Source organism: Podarcis pityusensis, assembly GCF_964106645.2.
Source record: "Podarcis pityusensis genome assembly, chromosome: 2".
Taxonomy (NCBI): domain Eukaryota; kingdom Metazoa; phylum Chordata; class Lepidosauria; order Squamata; family Lacertidae; genus Podarcis; species Podarcis pityusensis.
The window spans coordinates 124,400,437-124,419,057 of record NC_138029.1 but is presented as its reverse complement, the minus strand read 5'-3'; the positions used below and the strand labels follow the sequence as shown (position 1 = coordinate 124,419,057).

The 18,621-nt window shown below is 46.9% G+C and overlaps 1 protein-coding gene and 1 long non-coding RNA gene across 2 annotated transcripts in view; one reads left to right on the top strand and one right to left on the bottom strand.

The window, feature by feature from the left end:
- The window catches only part of LOC308470280, a 267,788-nt gene that overhangs the window by 78,757 nt on the left and 170,410 nt on the right, over nucleotides 1-18,621 (top strand). The window lies entirely within an intron of this gene.
- Nucleotides 7,082-17,569, bottom strand: LOC308469802 (uncharacterized protein). The gene is made up of 4 exons (XM_080992764.1): nucleotides 17,502-17,569; nucleotides 14,610-14,766; nucleotides 12,730-12,941; nucleotides 7,082-11,026 (listed from the first exon to the last, which is right to left on the bottom strand). Exons 3-4 carry the CDS (start codon nucleotides 12,860-12,862, stop codon nucleotides 9,414-9,416), a joined length of 1,746 nt encoding a protein of 581 aa, XP_080848890.1. The 5' UTR covers nucleotides 12,863-12,941; nucleotides 14,610-14,766; nucleotides 17,502-17,569; the 3' UTR covers nucleotides 7,082-9,413.

Here is an 18,621-nt window from a genome sequence, read left to right as displayed (position 1 = left end):
TCTGGATGGAGTTTTGAGAGTCGGACCCTTCGAGAACAGCCAGTAAGTTAGTCTGTTTACCACAGCTGTAGTTTGGAAAGCTCAGCTGCCCAATTGACAGCATGTCTAGCAAAGCATCATAGGTGACCGTTCCATCAAAAAAGTTCTCATGGATGCTGTAGCCCAGGGTGATGTTGGGTAACAGCTTCTGATTCTGGTTGATCACTTGAATGGCATACAAGAAGGAGAGGAGCTGCCAGTACTTTGTGGGTCCTTTCCTGGGGGGAGAAATTATATACATGCCAGCACTGTCCAAGTAATATTTCTGTTCTACTGCTAATATTCAGCTCTACCTCTCTTTCAAATCAGAACCAGTGAAGACAGTGAAGGTCCTGTGTGAGTGTCTGGAGGCGGATGGAGGTTGGATGGCGGCTAACAGATTGAAGCTGAATCCTGACAAGACAGAAGTACTGTTTTGGGGGGACAGGAGGCAGGCAGGTGTGGAGGACTCCCTGGTCCTGAATGGGGTAACTGTGTCCCAGGACCAGGTGCGTAGCCTGGGTGTCATCTTGGACTCACAGATGTCCATGGAGGTGCAGGTCAATTCTGTGTCCAGGGCAGCTGCTTACCAGCTCCACCTGGTACGCAGGCGGAGACCCTACCTGCCCGCAGACTGTCTCGCCAGAGTGGTGCATGCTCTAGTTATCTCTCGCTTGGATTACTGCAATGCGCTCTATGTGAGGCTACCTTTGAAGGTCACCCGGAAACTACAACTAATCCAGAATGCGGCAGCTAGACTGGTGACTGGGAGCGGCCGCCGAGACCACATAACACCAGTCTTGAAAGATCTACATTGGCTCTCAGTACGTTTCCAAGATTTTGGAATGGGACACTAAAGAGGACCAGGTAAATTGTGTTATGATAAAATGGGTGAAGGATGTGGGACACAATGTATTCAAAGTGTTGGTGCTGACGTTTAAGTCCTAAATGGACTCGGTCCAGTATACCTGAAGGAGTGTCTCCACCCCCATCGTTCTGCCCGGACACTGAGGTCCAGCGCCATGGGCCTTCTGGCAGTTCCCTCACGCCAAGAAGCCAAGTTACAGGGAACCAGGTAGAGGGCCTTCTCGGTAGTGGCACCCGCCCTGTGGAACACCCTCCCACCAGATGCCAAAGAGAAGAACAACCACCAGACTTTTAGAAGACATCTGAAGGCAGCACTGTTTAGGGAAGCTTTTAATGTTTAACAGACCACTGTAGTTTAATATTTTGTTGGAAGCTGCCCAGAGTGGCTGGGGAAACCCAGCCAGATGGGTGGGGCATAAAATTATTATTATTGTTGTTGTTATTATTATTATTATTATTATTAGGGATCTAAGACAGCGATTAAAAGATCCAGAAAGCCCTATCATAATTCTGCTTTGAGAAAGTAGATTTCCCCCCCATGTATATTAAACCTAAGGCAGAAAGACACCCTTCTCCTACCATCATTTTTCAGAAAAATTCTGCAGAATCAGCCCCGAGGCTCATCTGTTCCAGCATCCTCAAGGCGGCCAACCAAATGCACATGCAAAACTGAGAAGCACAAGAACTCTTCCCCTACTTGAGATTCTCAGTTACTGGTACCCAGAGGCATAGTGCCTGTGACAGTGAATGGAGAACATAGCCATTGTGACTGGTTGCCGCTGAGAGCCTCATCACCCCCCAATTTATCTGCCATTGGGATCTCCTTATGTTCTTAAAGGCAGGTACCAGACAATGAGAAAGGCCCCAGAAAGTAACTGGAGATGAGTTGGATCTCATGGAAATGGTAGCAAGTGGAACACCAGGAACTCCATCCCCACAAAAGGTCTTACCAATAAAAGCTGGCGGAAGGACATTGGCTAAAGATATGAGGATGAAACATAGTGTTTGTGGCAGAGATGACCCCACTGATGAGGTGGTCTCCTGGCCTGAAATAATTAGGTCAATCTATCTCATCCCTTTCCAAAGACAAGAGGCATTTTGCCTTCAGTTTCCCACAGTCCCCATAAGGCAGTAGAAGCAGTAGAATGAGGACCATCTTTTTCCTCCCAGGAACAACCACCTCCCTTACAAAGAATTAGAAGTCTTTTGTTGTGGTGCTTGCAAGATGCAGTAACTTTCTTCTTACTAACGGAGCCCTGCAAAGGGATCACATCTGAAGTGGAGAGAAGTCAAGCCAACCTCATTCTGGTGCAGTTATCATCTGTCCTAAATCTCAGCCCCCCCAAGTTTTGGGTGGCTCAGGAGGCATATATCTGCCAGACCTTTCTGCCTCAGATCCATAACATCTCGTTTAGTGGACTCAAATGTGATCTTTGGAAGCAAAAAAACCATGCACACTATCATTTTGATAATTATTTGGAGAAGTAGTACCACCTCTGCAAGTTCCTAGACACTTTATGCAGCTCCACCTGCAACTGCAGAGCTGAAGAAAAACATGTTTGCGAAAACTTCGAGATCTGCAAGATCTGTGAGATGCAAATGCCAAAGATTGGTGGAAAAGACCAAGATTAAGAGTTAGCGTTACCTGAACTATTCTACATGAGCCCTGGCAGAATCCCCCCGCACTGATGCTAACACAGGATAGGGCTATTATGATGAATTTGGGAGGTGAAAAAGGGAACTCAAATTTCACGTAAAGACAGAGGCGATTCAGCAGATTTTTTGTAGGTTTTTTGTTTTGTTTTTGTTTTTATTATATACTTTTTGCTCTTATCCTGTATTTTTATGCTGTGAAACACCCTGAGATCATCGGGTGAAGGGCGGTGTACAAATTTAATAAAGAAACAAACAAACCAACACTTGGACTTCCAAAAAAGCGTTCAACAAGGTGCCTCATGGGTAAGCTTAGTAGTCGTGGAATAAGAGAAGAGGTCCTCTGGTGGATCAGGAATGGAAGTTGCAGGAAGCAGAAAATTGGTTTAAGTGGATAGTCCTTCAATTGGGGGGGGGGGTAATCAGATGTTCTTGACCAAAAGCTCGCAAGGACAATCTGGCCACATCATGTTGCACCAACTACAGATTCTGCACCAGACCCAAGGGGAGCCCCAGAAAGAGTGCATTGCAGTAGTCCAGCTCCACGTTTTCCAATGCTCCAGTGGTCAGGCTATTCCTGTTCACAAACATCCATAGAGGACATGTGGGTCTCTAGTGACAAAGGTGTATCCAATAGTACCCCCAAACTATGCACTTGCTCCTTTAGAAGGGGGAATCATCCAAAGAGCCTACAAATTGTGTGTCAAGCTCCTGTGTTCCTGTCACTCCCTAAGTGATGAAAAACCAGACAAGACCAGAGCATAACATTGGGTCCAAATAAGCCACAACTCTATTGTTTACAGATGTGAATGGTTTGGCATCGGCATTGCGTATAGCCAATTATTCCACCCCAGTCCATCTGCTGGGGGTGCATCTGAGGGTAATCCACACCTGCCCCCCATGACCTACATCAAGTAGGGGTAACCACCGAGGGGTCCCTGTTGGAGGAGTGCTATGGCCCTAGCCCCCGCCTGGGCATCCGGACAGAAGCAACTCCTCACAGATCCCTTTAACAGGATACCCTTAACCAAGGAGTGGTGGACAGAGGAGATGACGGAGAATGTCCGAGGAGGAGTAGCTCGGTCGTGCGGATCTCTGACACCAGGCCCCAAATATGGCTGCTGACAGTGTTCATAGGAAGGTCTTAGTATGAAAATAAGACATATGAAAAAGGGGGTGGAGGGTGGGAGATCCAACGACAAAGTGGGAAGGAGGCCTGGGCAGGCCCCAAGTTATCCCCCCAGGGAGTGGGGCCAAGCAATGCCTATCGGCTGGTAGGGCCCACCCCCTGCGGAATGCCTGCACCTAAGCCTGGCACAATTGGTCAGTCCGCAAGCAGGCTGTGACCCTCCCCAGCAGGGCACCAAATTGCGGGCGTGGACTTGGTTGGCCGCAACACCGCCTGACCATTAAAGGTAAGTGGACTTTCCAGGATTTGAACACAGTTTATTGGACCTTACTGAGTCCACTGCTGCATCCAGACACTGGTCACAAGCCTTCAGAGACTCTCCTGTTATGGAGAAATAGAGCTGTGTGTTAATGTAAAGACCCCTGGATGGTTCAGTCTCGTCAAATGCATCTATGGGGAGTGGTGCTCATCTCGCTATGAGGCTGAGGGATCGGGTGTTTATGCACAGGCAACTTTCCGGGTCATGTGGCCAACATGACTAAACCGCTTCTGGCACAATGGGACACCGTGATGGAAGCCAGAGCTTGGGACTTGGGAAACAATATACAAATAGCAGATTGGGAGAGGTTATGGAAAACAGATTTGAAATTTATGGCACCTTGTTCACTGACATAAAATTATATGAATATGATGTACTGGTGGTATTTGACCCCAGTTAAATTAGCAATAATGTATAGAATGAGTTCAAATACCTGCTGGAAGTGTAAAGAAAAAGAAGGTACCTTTTATCATATGTGGTGGATGTGTAAAGTAACTTAAAATTTTCTGGGAGATGATATATAATGAATTGGAAAAAATGTTTAAAATAACTTTTGTTTAAAAAACCAGAAGCCTTCTTATTAGGAATAACAGGTACCAAGATACCAAAGGACCAGAAAAGATTGTTTATGTATGCGACAACAGCCGCACGGATGCTACGAGCCCAGAGATGGAAGGAGGAAACAACCCTGACCAGAGAAGAATGGCAGACCAAGTTGATGGACTATGCTGAAATGGCAAAATTAACTGGGAAGCTCACAAAGCAAGACCATTGTAAGCAGGTTAAAACATTAGCAGGATTTTAACCACACTTGTAAATTAATGGAAAGTATGGACAATTTGGAAAGACAGAATTTGGACAGTTTTGATTTGCAGGTGTAAATATTACCACTAGTACCCATAGAAGGGATGGGGGGAAAAACTCCTCAGGACCGCACCCTATGACTTCATATAGATTTTATATAGCGTATAGATCTTAAATAGCGCTGGGGAGAGAATAGTACCTTGCAGAACTCCATAGCACAAATACCGGGGTGGGGGTGAGGAGCAGTCATTGAGTGCTACTTTCTGGACACGATACTGAAGATATGAACAGAACCACTGTAATATGGTGCCTCTGGCACCCATCTCACTAAGTCAGTTCAGGAGGATACCATGATTGACAGCATCAAAATTTTAAAAAGGGCAACCCAAATGATCACAACATGTCAGGGAATAGTCTAAAGACGAGGACAGGGGAATGCATTCTATGGCAGACCAGTTTCCTCTCCGATGGAGAGGTGGAGGGGAAAAGTCACACACCCACCCTTGTTCACTCTGCATAATGGGGAAACGTGCTTGGAGCCTCATCAAAGGCTCGGGTCGTTAATCACAGACTCGACCGGAAGAGTCGCTCGGTCGAACACAAGTCCGACAGTCCACAGTGTGTTCAGTGTGTTCAAAGAGAGACAGAAGCTGAACAGCTGAGGGAGGAGTTGCCCAGGTACGAGATAATGACAAGGGAACCCGAAAGGAGGGGGCAGCTAGTTCAGATGTCACTTGAGAGTGTGGGGAACCCCCCTCACCACAGACTCGGAGGTCTGAACATATCAGAGAGCAAAGAAGTCAGAGGGAGGGAGGAACTTCCCATTGGCACCTAAAATGCTACGGAAGTCGGAAGGAGGATTTAGAGCAGACAACTCTCCACGCCTGACACAACATCACTCTTCCCCCTTCCCCTTACCTTTACTTCTCATGAAAACTCAAGGGATTTGTCCAAAGTTCTCCTTTGGGTCCACTAAAATGGACCCCATTTTTGAGAGGAACGTGAGGTGACATTCTGCTTCTGATTCAGTCAATGAATAATTCAACCAAACAAACAATAATGCTCTCCACCTGATTCAAGGCTTCTCCAGAGACCCTGCTGATTCAGCATTCATCCTGATTTACTTGATTATGTGGTCCTTTTTTAAATAATAATAATAATAATAATAATAATAATAATAATGATAATAATGATAATTTATTTCTACCCCGCCTTCCCCAGCCAAGGCCGGGCTCAGGGCGGCTAACAAGCAATAATATAAACAAGTTGAATGAATACAACTTAAAAACAAGATTAAAATACAACATTAAAACGTTAAAATGCAGCCTCATCACAGGAGGAGAAAGGGGGGGAAAAGAGGGGGAGGGAATCAAATTGACTCCAAGCCAAAGGCCAGGCGGAACAACTCTGTATTACAGGCCCAGGAGAAAGAAATCAGATCCTGCAGGGCCCTGGTCTCATGAGACAGAGCTTTCCACCAGGCCAGAGCCAGTGTTGAAAAAGCCCTGGCTCTGGTTGAGCCTAATCTAACTTCCTTAGGGCCCAGGACCTCTAGGGTGTTGCTATTTATGGACCTTAAGGTCCTCCGTGGGGCATACCGGGAGAGGCGGTCCCGTAGGTACGAGGGTCCTAGGCCGTGAAGGGCTTTAAAGGTCAAAAGCAGCACCTTAAATCCGACCCTGTACTCCACCGGGAGCCAGTGCAGCTGGAAAAGCACTGGGTGAATATGCTCCCATGGCAGAGACCCCGTGAGGAGCCTCACTGCAGCATTCTGCAGCCGCTGGAGTTTCTGGAACAGCTTCAAGGGCAGCCCCGCATAGAGCGAATTACTGTAGTCAAGCCCGGAGGTGGCTGTCGCATGGATCACTGTGGCCAGGTCGGGGCGGGAAAGGTAAGGGACCAGCTGCTTGAATCCCTCCTGCAAAATATTGACTGTCTGGAGGCACACTCTGATTTCATAGGTTCCAGTTGCCCCCATAGGCCAGGACCATGAACTTGGGTGCTTCTCAGTTGAAGGTGCAGCAGCAGCTGATTCTTAAGTCCTGACTGAAAATGAGAATGCTGCAACTGAGAATGTTATGATTGTGCAAAGTGGCATTTAAAAACCCAAACCTACAAGGGGGTAAATAATGCAGCTGACTGTAAACACAGCTGAAACGCAATCTCATGAAATGTTCATGATGGTGAAAGTTGTGGTCAGTTTCACTATGGTGTCAGTCCACCTTCAGTGAGGCTGATGGGCCTTTCCTCTCTCCTACAGGTCGGTCGCTAATGAAAGGTAGTTAAGCATCTCAGGGTGGACTCGTTTTATTTTCTGTGCTGGAAACAGCTGAGAGTTTAGATGCAGAAAGAATTAGAAACGTTTTCATTCAATGTAGGGCACTTTTTAATTCCAGTGGCTATCATGGGAAATTCTGGAATATCCTGTCCTTCCTGGCTGCCAAATCAATCAGGACCCCAGGCTCTTACCCAATGTCACCCTCAGCTATGTCATCTATGACCATTATTCTAATGCAAGGATGACGTCTGATGCCCTGCTAGACCTGCTCTGTACTGGGCACGCAGACATTCCAAACTATGACTGTGGGAAGAGGAATAACCTGTTGGCTGTTCTTGAAGATGCTGAAGCTGATATTTCTAGGCATACGTCACCTGTGTCAAGCATCTACAAAATCCCACAGGTATGGCTGGTTAGGTGTTAAGACGGAGTTGTGCCTCTGCCATGGGCTTTCCTTTCTTTCCTTTTTGGACTCTCCCAAAGGTGAGGGTGGGATGGAACCTGGAAGCAGGAGCACTCAACACTGGTGTCAAATGTCCTATGCCACCCCACCACTGCTTTAAAAAACCATGTTGCTTGTTTACAATGCATTCAAAACACAGTTTTTTGAGTAATGTAGCTGAGTCCCTAGTCTAATATTCTGGGATGTGATTCAGTCCCACAAAATATTGAGAGTCTGGAGGCATTCTGGAAGACCTCCTCCCGTTCTACACGGCCAGCATTTTGTCTTGTTCTTTGTGTGCATGTGTTGGGGGCTGTAGTTGGTCAACTGTCTGAGATTTGTCCTGGAACCACAGCAAAGCACTCACCTCTCCCTTTGCGTCCTGGGCAAGTTATGGATACACTGTTCCTACTATTCATGATAAAACCCAGTTCCCCTTTTTCTACAAGATGGCCCCAAAAGTAGATCCCCAGAATCTGGGGATTGTCCAACTGCTCCTGAATTTCAGATGGATGTGGATTCCCATATTGCATGGGAAAGTGCTTAAAACAATAACAATAGCAATAGTTTATTTATACCCCATCCATCTGGCTGGGTTTCTCCAACCACTCTGGGTGGCTTCCAGCAAAATATTAAAATACAATAATTCATCACATATTAAAAGCTTCCCTAAACAGGGCTCCCTTGAGATGTCTTCTCAAAGTCAGACAGTTGTTTATTTCTTTGACATCTGGTAGGAGGGCATTCCACAGGGCGGGTGCCACTACCGAGAAGGCCCTGTAATTTCACTTCTCACAGTGAGGGAGCCAGCAGAAGACCCTGGGAGTTGGACCTCAGTGTGCAGACAGGAGGATGGGGGTGGAGACACTCCTTTAGATATACTGGGCCGAGGCTGTTAAGGGCTTTAAAGGTGACCACCAACAATTTGAATTCTGTCCAGAAACGTACTGGGAGCCAATGTAGGTCTTTCAAGACCGGTGTTATGTGCTCTCTTCAAAGATAACCCCATATAGAATGTGTTGCAGTAGTCCAAGCGAGTCCTCAACACCAGCTCGCCCCCTGTCACCCAAGAACAGCACTTGTCTTGTCAGGATTCAACCTCAATCAGTTTCCTGCCATCTATCTCCAACGGCCTCCAGACACTCACACAAGACCTTCAGCACTTTCACTGGTTCTGATTTAAAAGAGAGTTAGAGCTGGGTATCATGTGCATACTGATGAACACCCAGCCCAAACTCCCTGATTATCTTATCTAGCGGCTGCATGTAGATGTTGAAAAGCATGGGGGAGAGGACAGAAGCCTGAGGCACCCCACAAGTGAGAGCCCAGGGGTCTGAACACACATTCCCCCCCCCCCCACTTTCTGAACACGGCACAGGAGGAAGGAGTGGAACCACTGTATAACCCTCAGCTCCCAGCTCCGCTAGACGGTGCAGAAGGATGTCGTGGTCGATGGTATCAAAGGCCACTGAGAGCTCCAGCAGAACCAGGAAACACCTTTCACCTTTGTTCCTAGCACGCCGGAGATCATCGACCAGCACAACCAAGGCAGTTTCGGTCCCAATATGAGGCCTGATTCCCCATTGGAAGGGATCCAAATGGTCCCCATCCTCCAGGCATGCATGGAGTTCTTCAGCAACCACCTGCTCAATCACATGAATTTCTTCATGGGAAGCTAGACGCCTCTTGGAAGAGAAGCTGTTTCCACATTTCTAGACACTTCATGCCCTGTACGGTGGTACCTCAGGTTACAGACGCTTCAGGTTACAGACTCCACTAACCCAGAAATAATACCTCGGGTTAAGAACTTTGCTTCAGGGTGGGAAAAGAAATCGTGAGGCAGCAACGTGGCAGCAGCGGGAGGCCCCATTAGCTAAATTGGTGCTTCAGGTTAAGAACAGTTTCAAGTTAAGAACGGACCTCCAGAATGAATTAAGTTCGTAACCTGAGGTGCCACTGTATGAGTTCTTTGATGGTGGATGAGACCTGCCCTCCTTCTGAAGTTCTTTCCACATTCAAAGCACTGATAAGGTTTCTTCCCTGTATGGATTCTTTGATGGGAAGTGAGATGGGTGCTCTGACTGAAACTCTTTCCACATTCCAAGCACTGATAGGGTTTCTCACCAGTATGAATTCTTTGATGCAAAGTGAGTTTGTCCTTCCGACTGAAGTTCTTCTCACATTCCGAGCACTGATAGGGTTTCTCCCCTGTATGAATTCTGTGATGGGAAGTGAGATGGGCGCTCTCACTGAAGCTCTCTCCACATTCAAAGCACTGATAGGGTTTCTCCCCTGTATGAATTCTTTGGTGGGAAGTGAGATGGGTGCTCTTACTGAAGCTCTTTCCACATTCCAAGCACTGATAGGGTTTCTCTCCAGTATGAATTCTTTGATGAGAAGTGAGACTGTCCTTCCGACTGAAGCTCTTCCCACATTCTGAGCACGGATAGGGTTTCTCCCCTGTATGAATTCTTTGATGGGAAGTGAGATGGGTTCTCTGACTGAAGCTCTTCCCACATTCCAAGCACTGATGGGGTTTCTCTCCAGTATGAATTCTTTGATGCAAAGTGACTTTGTCCTTCCAACTGAAACTCTTCCTATATTCCAAGCACTGATAGGGTTTCTCCTCTGTATGAATTCTTTGATGGGAAGTGAGACTGTAACTGTGACTGAAGCTCTCTCCACATTCAAAGCACTGAAAGGGTTTCTCTTCAGTATGAATTCTTTGATGGGAAGTGAGATGGGTGCTCTGACTGAAGCTCTTTCCACATTCAAAGCACTGATAGGGTTTCTCCCCTGTATGAATTCTTTGATGCAAAGTGAGGCTGTCCTTTCGACTGAAGCTCTTCCTACATTCCAAGCACTGATAGGGTTTCTCCTCTGTATGAATTCTTTGATGGGAAGTGAGACTGTAACTGTGACTGAAGCTCTCTCCACATTCAAAGCACTGAAAGGGTTTCTCCCCTGTATGAATTCTTTGGTGGGAAGTGAGACTGTCGTTCCGACTGAAGCTCTTTCCACATTCAAAGCATTGATAGGGTTTCTCTCCTGTATGAATTCTTTGGTGGGAAGTCAGACTGTAACTACGACTGAAGCTCTTTCCACATTCAAAGCACTGATAGGATTTCTCTCCTGTATGAATTCTTTGGTGGGAAGTGAGATTGGTGCTGTGACTGAAGCTCTTTCCACATTCCAAGCACTGGTAAGGTTTCTCTCCTGTATGTATTCTTTTGTGGGAAGTGAGATACCCACTCTGACGAAACCACTTTCCACATTCCAAGCACTGATAGGGTTTCTCTCCAGTATGAATTCTTTGATGCAAAGTAAGACTGCCCTTCCGACTGAAGCTCTTCCCACATTCTGAGCACTGATAGCCTTTCTTCCCCCTTTGAGTTCTTTGGTGGGAACGGGAACTCTGACTGGAGCTCTCTCCATACTCCCAATTTTGATTTGGCTTCTCCACTGTGTGGATTTTGTCATGGTCTCCCCCATTCTTCATTTCCAATTCATCACCACCTACAACAAAGACAGAAACTAATTAGATCCTCAGGAAGAAACGGAGCCCCCAATTATTGAACAATGCTAATGAAAATTTGTCAAAGAGGAAGAACAGAAGATGTGAGGTCTTTCTACAGAGGCCGTGGCCTTTGTCGACCAGCATTTGTTGACCTCTTTTCTAGGATGGATTTTTGTTGCCACAATCATGAAATCCACTCCAACTCTAACATTGGTCTTCTCTTTAAAAAACGGGCAGAGGCTAAAACAGAAACCCAAACCGGACAGAAATTACCTCAACTTCCCTAACAACTCTGTGTGTGAATGTTGCCTCCAAGGTGCTATGGAAAGGGTGACTGTCACTCCAGAAGGCCGTTTTTTCAGTTAGGTCTGGTCTCAACTGTCGAGTGAGAGAGAGGTTTTCTGTGAGAGCACCTGCTGCCTGTTTTATGCTGCTATGTGCCTCAGAAAAAGTCTGTAAAGTCTCATATAGATAGAAGCACTTGTAATTCCTTCTTCATACCTAATGTAGCAGCATTATTTGATGTTGAATTATTTTGGATTTCTGAGCTTATTGTCTTGAATAAAAAATGGAATAAATGTAGAAATAATCAAAATCAATACATAATAGATATAGATAGATATAAGCACATGCAAACGTGTTTTAGTATATCAAGTAATGTAATGTGTTCTGTATAAACTCTAAACAGAGAATCTTGTGGTGTCTTTTCTAGAATAAATAAAAGCTATGTTTTTCAAGGGTCAAACAACCCAGGGCAACCTCCACACATATAAATACCACAGAAAATGGGTTTGGGACTCACAAAATCCAGAAAACCACGAATCATCCTGAAAGACAGGTGCAGAGTTGTAAAGTGACACGTTTTACCTCAGAAACTGACATTAACATTTTGACCTCTTTGCCAGTGTACTCTTAATTATCCTCTCAGAAACAATTTTTAAAGGCAGATTGAAAAGTAGAAAGAAATTTTTAGGATGCACATAGGAAGTTTTACACAGTGGAATAGGAGAATGAGAACAGTGTTATACAGATTTGAAATGATACAATGTATTGAGGCAGATGTCTTACTGCCAGAGAAATTCTTCACAATTTAGAGAAAGTTTATAAATTTAGAAGATGTCATCGCAATTTAATAAGAAACTTTTTTGGTCAAAGACATGAAGAAAAGAAAGATTGCCAGAGTCATGTGACAGAATTGTAAATATCATTGAAAAGTTAAAGCTGGCAGAATATTCTATGTCTGAAGAACAGAAAGGGAGCTATATTGTAGGATCTCCTGGGGGGGATGTATGTATGGAATTTCAAAACTGATCTTATGATCCAACGGGGAGCTTTACCAAGAGCGTCCAGGATCCCACGATTCTCCTCCTTGACTTCCTCATGCAGAGTTCGTTGCTTCTACTGCTGTGTGATGGAGCAGTAAGTTTTTTGACATTGGTAGGGCATTCAGGTCACGGCACTGGTATTAGACATTTTGAGCTGCCAATACATCGTGGTGGCCGGGGAGCTGTGATGTATTCCTAGCTCAAATTCCCTGCAGATGACAAAGGCGCAGGCAGGCAGGTGGTGGAGCCCAGAAAGGTGCTCACCTTCTCAATCTCCGCCTGCCTGTCTGCCTCCCCCCACCCCCAGGGTGAGCAAGCCCCAATACTTCTCTGGCTCCATCCCTCCATGTCCCCATCTCCCCTCCCCTGGAACTCACCAGATCTCTCTGAGAGCCCTAGAGAGGAACGCTCAGAGGTTGTGAGGAGGGATGCAGGAGACAACCTGACCAGGTCAACCGTCCATCTTCCCCCTTCCATCCCCGCTAGCTTTGCAGGATCCATCTCTTTCATCCTTCCTGAAGAGTCAAGGAGCCAAAACAAGCTGCAGGGTCCTGGGAGATAGGAAGAAGCAAAGGGAGCCTCAAAGGCCCTGCAGGGAAGAAGAAGAGAAGAAGATGAAGCGTTTGGATTTGATATCCCGCTTTATCACTACCCGAAGGAGTCTCAAAGCGGCTAACATTCTCCTTTCCCTTCCTCCCCCACAACAAACACTCTGTGAGGTGAGTGGGGCTGAGAGACTTCAGAGAAGTGTGACTAGCCCAAGGTCACCTAGCAGCTGCATGTGGAGGAGCGGAGATGCGAACCCGGTTCACCGGATTACGAGTCTACCGCTTTTAACCACTGCGCCACACTGGCTCTCACTGGATTCTCCTGCCCCTGGAAAAGCACAAATGGGGCAGCCCCTTCCCAACAGAAACCCCATTTATAAACATTTCCAGTGGTTCCAATTTCCTCTGTTTACTCCTCTCCCCTCTTCGTAAGACCGGCATGGTCTGCACAGTAGAGACCTGAGAATAGATCCCATTGAACTCAGTGGGGCTTATGGAAAGAACTTGGGGCAAAAACCAGTCACCATCTTGTCCCCAAACCTGAAGACTGCAACACCAGGCATGCTTATCTATGGTATCATAAGGCAAAAGTTCATAAAAGTTTTCATAGTCATAAAGAGCTGTTAACTGAAACTGACAACCAATTAAAATTAAAGGACTTTGAAGAAGTAAGAGAAAATGTAATAGACTGGTTACACTATTTACAACTAAATGAAACTTTTAAAAATCATGAAAAGAAAGGATTTAGTTATCAAATGTCAAGATTTCAGAGAGAAATAGTAGAAGGTAGTATAAAACAGCTGTAAAAAATGATCTGCTTTTGGAATGGGACACCAAAGAGGACCAGGTCAAATGCGTTATGATAAAATGGGCGAAGGATGTGGGACATAATAAATTAATGACGGACTGGCTTTGGAAGTTAGATTTGGAAGTTAGGCCACCGAGACCACATAACACCGGTCTTGAAAGAACTACACTGGCTCGCAGTACGTTTCCAAGCACAATTCAAAGTGTCGATGCTGACTTTTAAAGCCCTAATCGGCCTCGGCCCAGTATACCTGAAGGAGCGTCTCCACCCCCATCGTTCTGCCCAGACACTGAGGTCCAGTATCCTTCTGGCAGTTTCCTCCCTGTGAGAAGCCAAGTTACAGGGAACCAGGCATAGGGCCTTCTCTGTAGTGGCTCCTGCCCTGTGGAATGCTCTCCCACCAGATGTCAAAGAGAGAAACAACTACCAGACTTTTAGAAGACATCTGAAGGCAGCCCTGTTTAGGGAAGCTTTTAATATTCTGTTGGAAGCCGCCCGGAGTGGATGGGGAAACCCAGCCAGATGGGTAGGGTATAAATAATAAATTATTATTATTATTATTATTATTATTATTATTATTATTATCATTATTATCATTATTGGTTTATATTTTCTGGTGTTTTGATGGTATTTGTCCCCGGTTAAATTAGCAATAATGTACTTCTCACTCGCTGGATCAACACCTTGTTGTGGTGAGTGGTCTTGCACGTTCCTATGAACCTTGTGAGTGAAACCATTGGGAATCTTGTACTCCCAGTAGTATACAAGGAATCTTTACAACCCCAAGTAGCTGATTCCCCAAAGCATCTGCCCTGCAAGCAAAAGAAACCTCTGACAAGCACTTGAAGAAGCCCAACCTGGAAATAGAGCCCCATGTTCTTCCCCATCTCAGAAGTCCCACCTGGCCCTGAGGGAACCGGATTCGCAGGAGAAACAGTTCCCCTCTCCTCTCCTCGGACAAGTGAAAGGAAGTCTCCCCTGCTGAAGAGATGGCAGCCCTGCTTGCCTGGAATTCACATATTGCTGACCACGCTGCACTGATTCTCCCAGTCTCCTCGCTAGAACAGAGGAGCAGGAACATGATGGCACAGCACCTTCTCCCTCGTCACAGAAGGAGACACAGTTACAACCATCTCAAACAATGATCCTGAAAACGTGGACAGCGGATGAGCTGTTACTCAATGGATTTCATTCATTCTCAACTGGGGCAGATCTAGGGGTAAAGCGTGGAAGAGCGAAAGGGGGCCTGGGGGTCTTAGTCTCCACTACCCTACGTGCCATTTCAAGCCCTCTAGTGGGGTGCCACAGGGTTCTGTCTTGGGCCCGGTCTTATTCAACATCTTTATCAACGACTTGGATGATGGACTCAAGGGCATCCTGATCAAATTTGCAGATGACACAAACTGGGAGGGGTGGCTAACACCCCAGAGGACAGGATCACACTTCAAAACGACCTTGACAAATTAGAGAACTGGGCCAAAACAAACAAGATGAATTTTAACAGGGAGAAATGTAAAGTATTGCACTTGGGCAAAAAAAATGAGAGGCACAAATACAAGATGGGTGACACCTGGCTTGAGAGCAGTACATGTGAAAAGGATCTAGGAGTCTTGGTTGACCACAAACTTGACATGAGCCAACAGTGTGACGCGGCAGCTCAAAAAGCCAATGCAATTCTGGGCTGCATCAATAGGAGTATAGCATCTAGATCAAGGGAAGTAATAGCGCCACTGTATTCTGCTCTGGTCAGACCTCACCTGGAGTACTGTGTCCAGTTCTGGGCACCACAGTTCAAGAAGGACACTGACAAACTGGAACGTGTCCAGAGGAGGGCAACCAAAATGGTCAAAGGCATGGAAACGATGCCTTATGAGGAACGGCTAAGGGAGCTGGGCATGTTTAGCCTGGAGAAGAGGAGGTTAAGGGGTGATATGATAGCCATGTTCAAATATATAAAAGGATATCATATAGAGGAGGGAGAAAGGTTGTTTTCTGATGCTCCAGAGAAGCGGACACGGAGCAATGGATCCAAACTACAAGAAAGAAGATTCCACCTAAACATTAGGAAGAACTTCCTGACAGAAAGAGCTGTTTGACAGTGGAATTTTCTGCCAAGGAGTGTGGTGGAGTCTTCTTATTTGGAGGTCTTTAAGCAGAGGCTTGACAACCATATGTCAGGAGTGCTCTGATGGTGTTTCCTGCTTGGCAGGGGGTTGGACTCGATGGCCCTTGTGGTCTCTTCCAACTCTATGATTCCATGATTCTAAGTCATAAGCCAGGGCAGTGTTAATCCAATTCAGCCACCAGGCCCTGTTGGTAATTTACGCTGATGTGACCCCAATGAGGCAGAAATCTCAGATCAGAGACTTGTGGATTGAAAGGGAAATTTATACCACTGACCTTATTTTGCTTAACCCAAAGGCACCTGTAGTTTTAGGAGGGGATCTCAATGCCAGACTGGGCCCTAATGATCATGCCCTTTATGCACAGCACAAATGCTCTCCTCCCAACCGTGAAGCCAGTGGATTCCTCCTCACCCGTTGTTCCAAAGATCAGAAATCAAACTTTGCAGGCATCTGCTTGGCTCAAACAGCATTCAGGCTAAACCTCTACATCTTAAATGGTGCCCTTGGAAGTGATTATCCTCTCTGGCTCCAGAAGGAGAGCTATAGACCAGGGGTCAGCAACCTTTTTCAGCCGTGGGCCGGTCCACCGTCCCTCAGACCATGTGGTGAGCCGGACTATATTTTGAAGAGAGAAAAAAAGGAACGAATCCCTATGCCCCACAAATAACCCAGAGATGCATTTTAAATAAAAGGACATACAGTGGTACCTCGGGTTACATACGCTTCAGGTTACATATGCTTCAGGTTACAGACTCCGCTAACCCAGAAATAGTACCTCGGGTTAAGAACTTTGCTTCAGGATGAGAACAGAAATTGTGCTCTGGCTGCACGGCACCAGAGGGAGGCCACATTATTATTATTAGCTAATGTGGTACCTCAGGTTAAGAACAGTTTCAGGTTAAGAATGGACCTCCGGAACGAATTTAGTACTTCACCCGAAGTACCACTGTATTCTACTCATGGAAAAACCACGCTGATTCCTGGACTGTCCGCGGGCCGGATTTAGAAGGCGATTGGGCCGCATCCAGCCCCCGGGCCTCAGTTTGCCTAGCCCTGCTCCTGACAATGTACTCCAAACCTGCCTGGTGTTTTTACATGAGCAGAATGTGTGCTTTTATTGAAAATGCATCTCTGGGTTATGTGTGGGGCATAGTTCCCTAGACCAGATATAGTTTGCTATATAGTTTGGTATACAAAGTACGTCCTGGAGGCTGACATCCGTATAAATGACCAAACTGATTAAAGAAAGAAAAAGGCTGAGCTACGTTAGAAAAGCGATCCAATCATAAGAGATCTCGCTCCAATCGCCCTGCTACAAATGTAGCGGTTTCTGCTGTCTCCTGGTCTCCTCGATCTGCCAGGAGAAAAGACACAGTAGCGATGCTGGCCAAGAGAAAGAAGACCCTTCCTCCTCCTCCTCCTCCTCCGCTCTTGATCGAGACTCCAGGGCTCTCTCTGCAGGCTCCCCCCTCCAAGACCCCCTCCCCCCTCCCCCACGGAGCCAAGCAAGAAGAGCGGGGCAGAGCCCTGGCCCCCTCCAAGACCCCCTCCCTGGCTTGGCTTTGGGGAATGTCTGCCCCCTCCCCGATCTGGCCAGCCCCCCAGGCATCCTCCCCTGCAGCCCCTTCTCCCCCTTGCACCCGGAGGGAGAGGGAGGCGAGACTCACCCCCAGGCAGCTCTTGCAAGAGAGAGAGGGGGACGGAAGCAGCCCCTCCGCTTGCAGGCGGGAATGGCGAGGGAGGGGCTTTTGCTCGGGAGGACCTTGCCCCCCCCCACGCCTCCACTTCCTGTCCTCTCTAGAAAGCCAGCTCTGTGCCTTTTAACCCTTGGCAAGCCGAGCACAAGCGGAGCACCGCTCTTTCCTCCCCCAAGGCAGGAGCCCAGGAGGAGCCGCTAACCCAGAAATATTACCTCCTGTTAAGAACTTTGCTTCAGGATGAGAACAGAAATCGCCTGGAGGTATGGCAGCGGCAGCGACAAACCTAGACAGCATCTTAAAAAGCAGAGACATCACCTTGGCAACAAAGGTCCGTATAGTTAAAGCTATGCTTTTCCCAGTAGTGATTTTTGGAAGTGAGAACTGGACCATAAAGAAGGCTGATTGCCGAAAAATTTATGCTTTTGAATAATGGTGCTGGAGGAGACTCTTGAGAGTCCCATGGACTGCAAGAAGATCAAACCTATCCATTCTGAAGGAAATCAGCCTTAAGGGCTCACTGGAAGGACAGATCCTGAAGCTGAGGCTCCAAGACTTTGGCCACCTCATGAGAAGAGAAGACTCCCTGGAAAAGACCCTGATGTTGGGAAAGATGGAGGGCACAAGGAGAAGGGGACGACAGAGGACGAGATGGTGGGACAGTGTTCTCGAAGCTACCAGCATGAGCTTGAGCAAACTGCGGGGGGCAGTGGAAGACAGGAGTGCCTGGCATGCTCTGGTCCATGGGGTCAAGAAGAGTCCTAAACAACTAAACAACAACAACACGGTGGCGTGGCGGCAGCAGTGGGAGAAGAAGAAGAAGAGTTTGGGTTTGATATCCCGCTTTATCACTACCCTAAGGAGTCTCAAAGCGGCTAACATTCTCCTTTCCCTTCCTCCCCCACAACAAACACTCTGCGAGGTGAGTGGGGCTGAGAGACTTCAGAGAAGTGTGACTAGCCCAAGGTCACCCAGCAGCTGCATGTGGAGGAGCGGAGATGCGAACCCGGTTCACCAGATTAGGAGACTACTGCTCTTAACCACTACACCACACTGGCTCCATTAGGTGTCACCACACTGGCTCCCAGGT

What these genes read in the sequence shown, in the direction of transcription:
- LOC308469802 (XM_080992764.1), bottom strand. Translation starts at nt 12,862, where the DNA reads ATGAAAGAGATGGATCCTGCAAAGCTAGCGGGGATGGAAGGGGGAAGA. An exon ending in AGGGCTCTCAGAGAGATCTG is followed by an intron (nt 11,027 to 12,729) that starts GTGAGTTCCAGG and finishes TCTTTGTTGTAG; the next exon opens with GTGGTGATGAATTGGAAATG.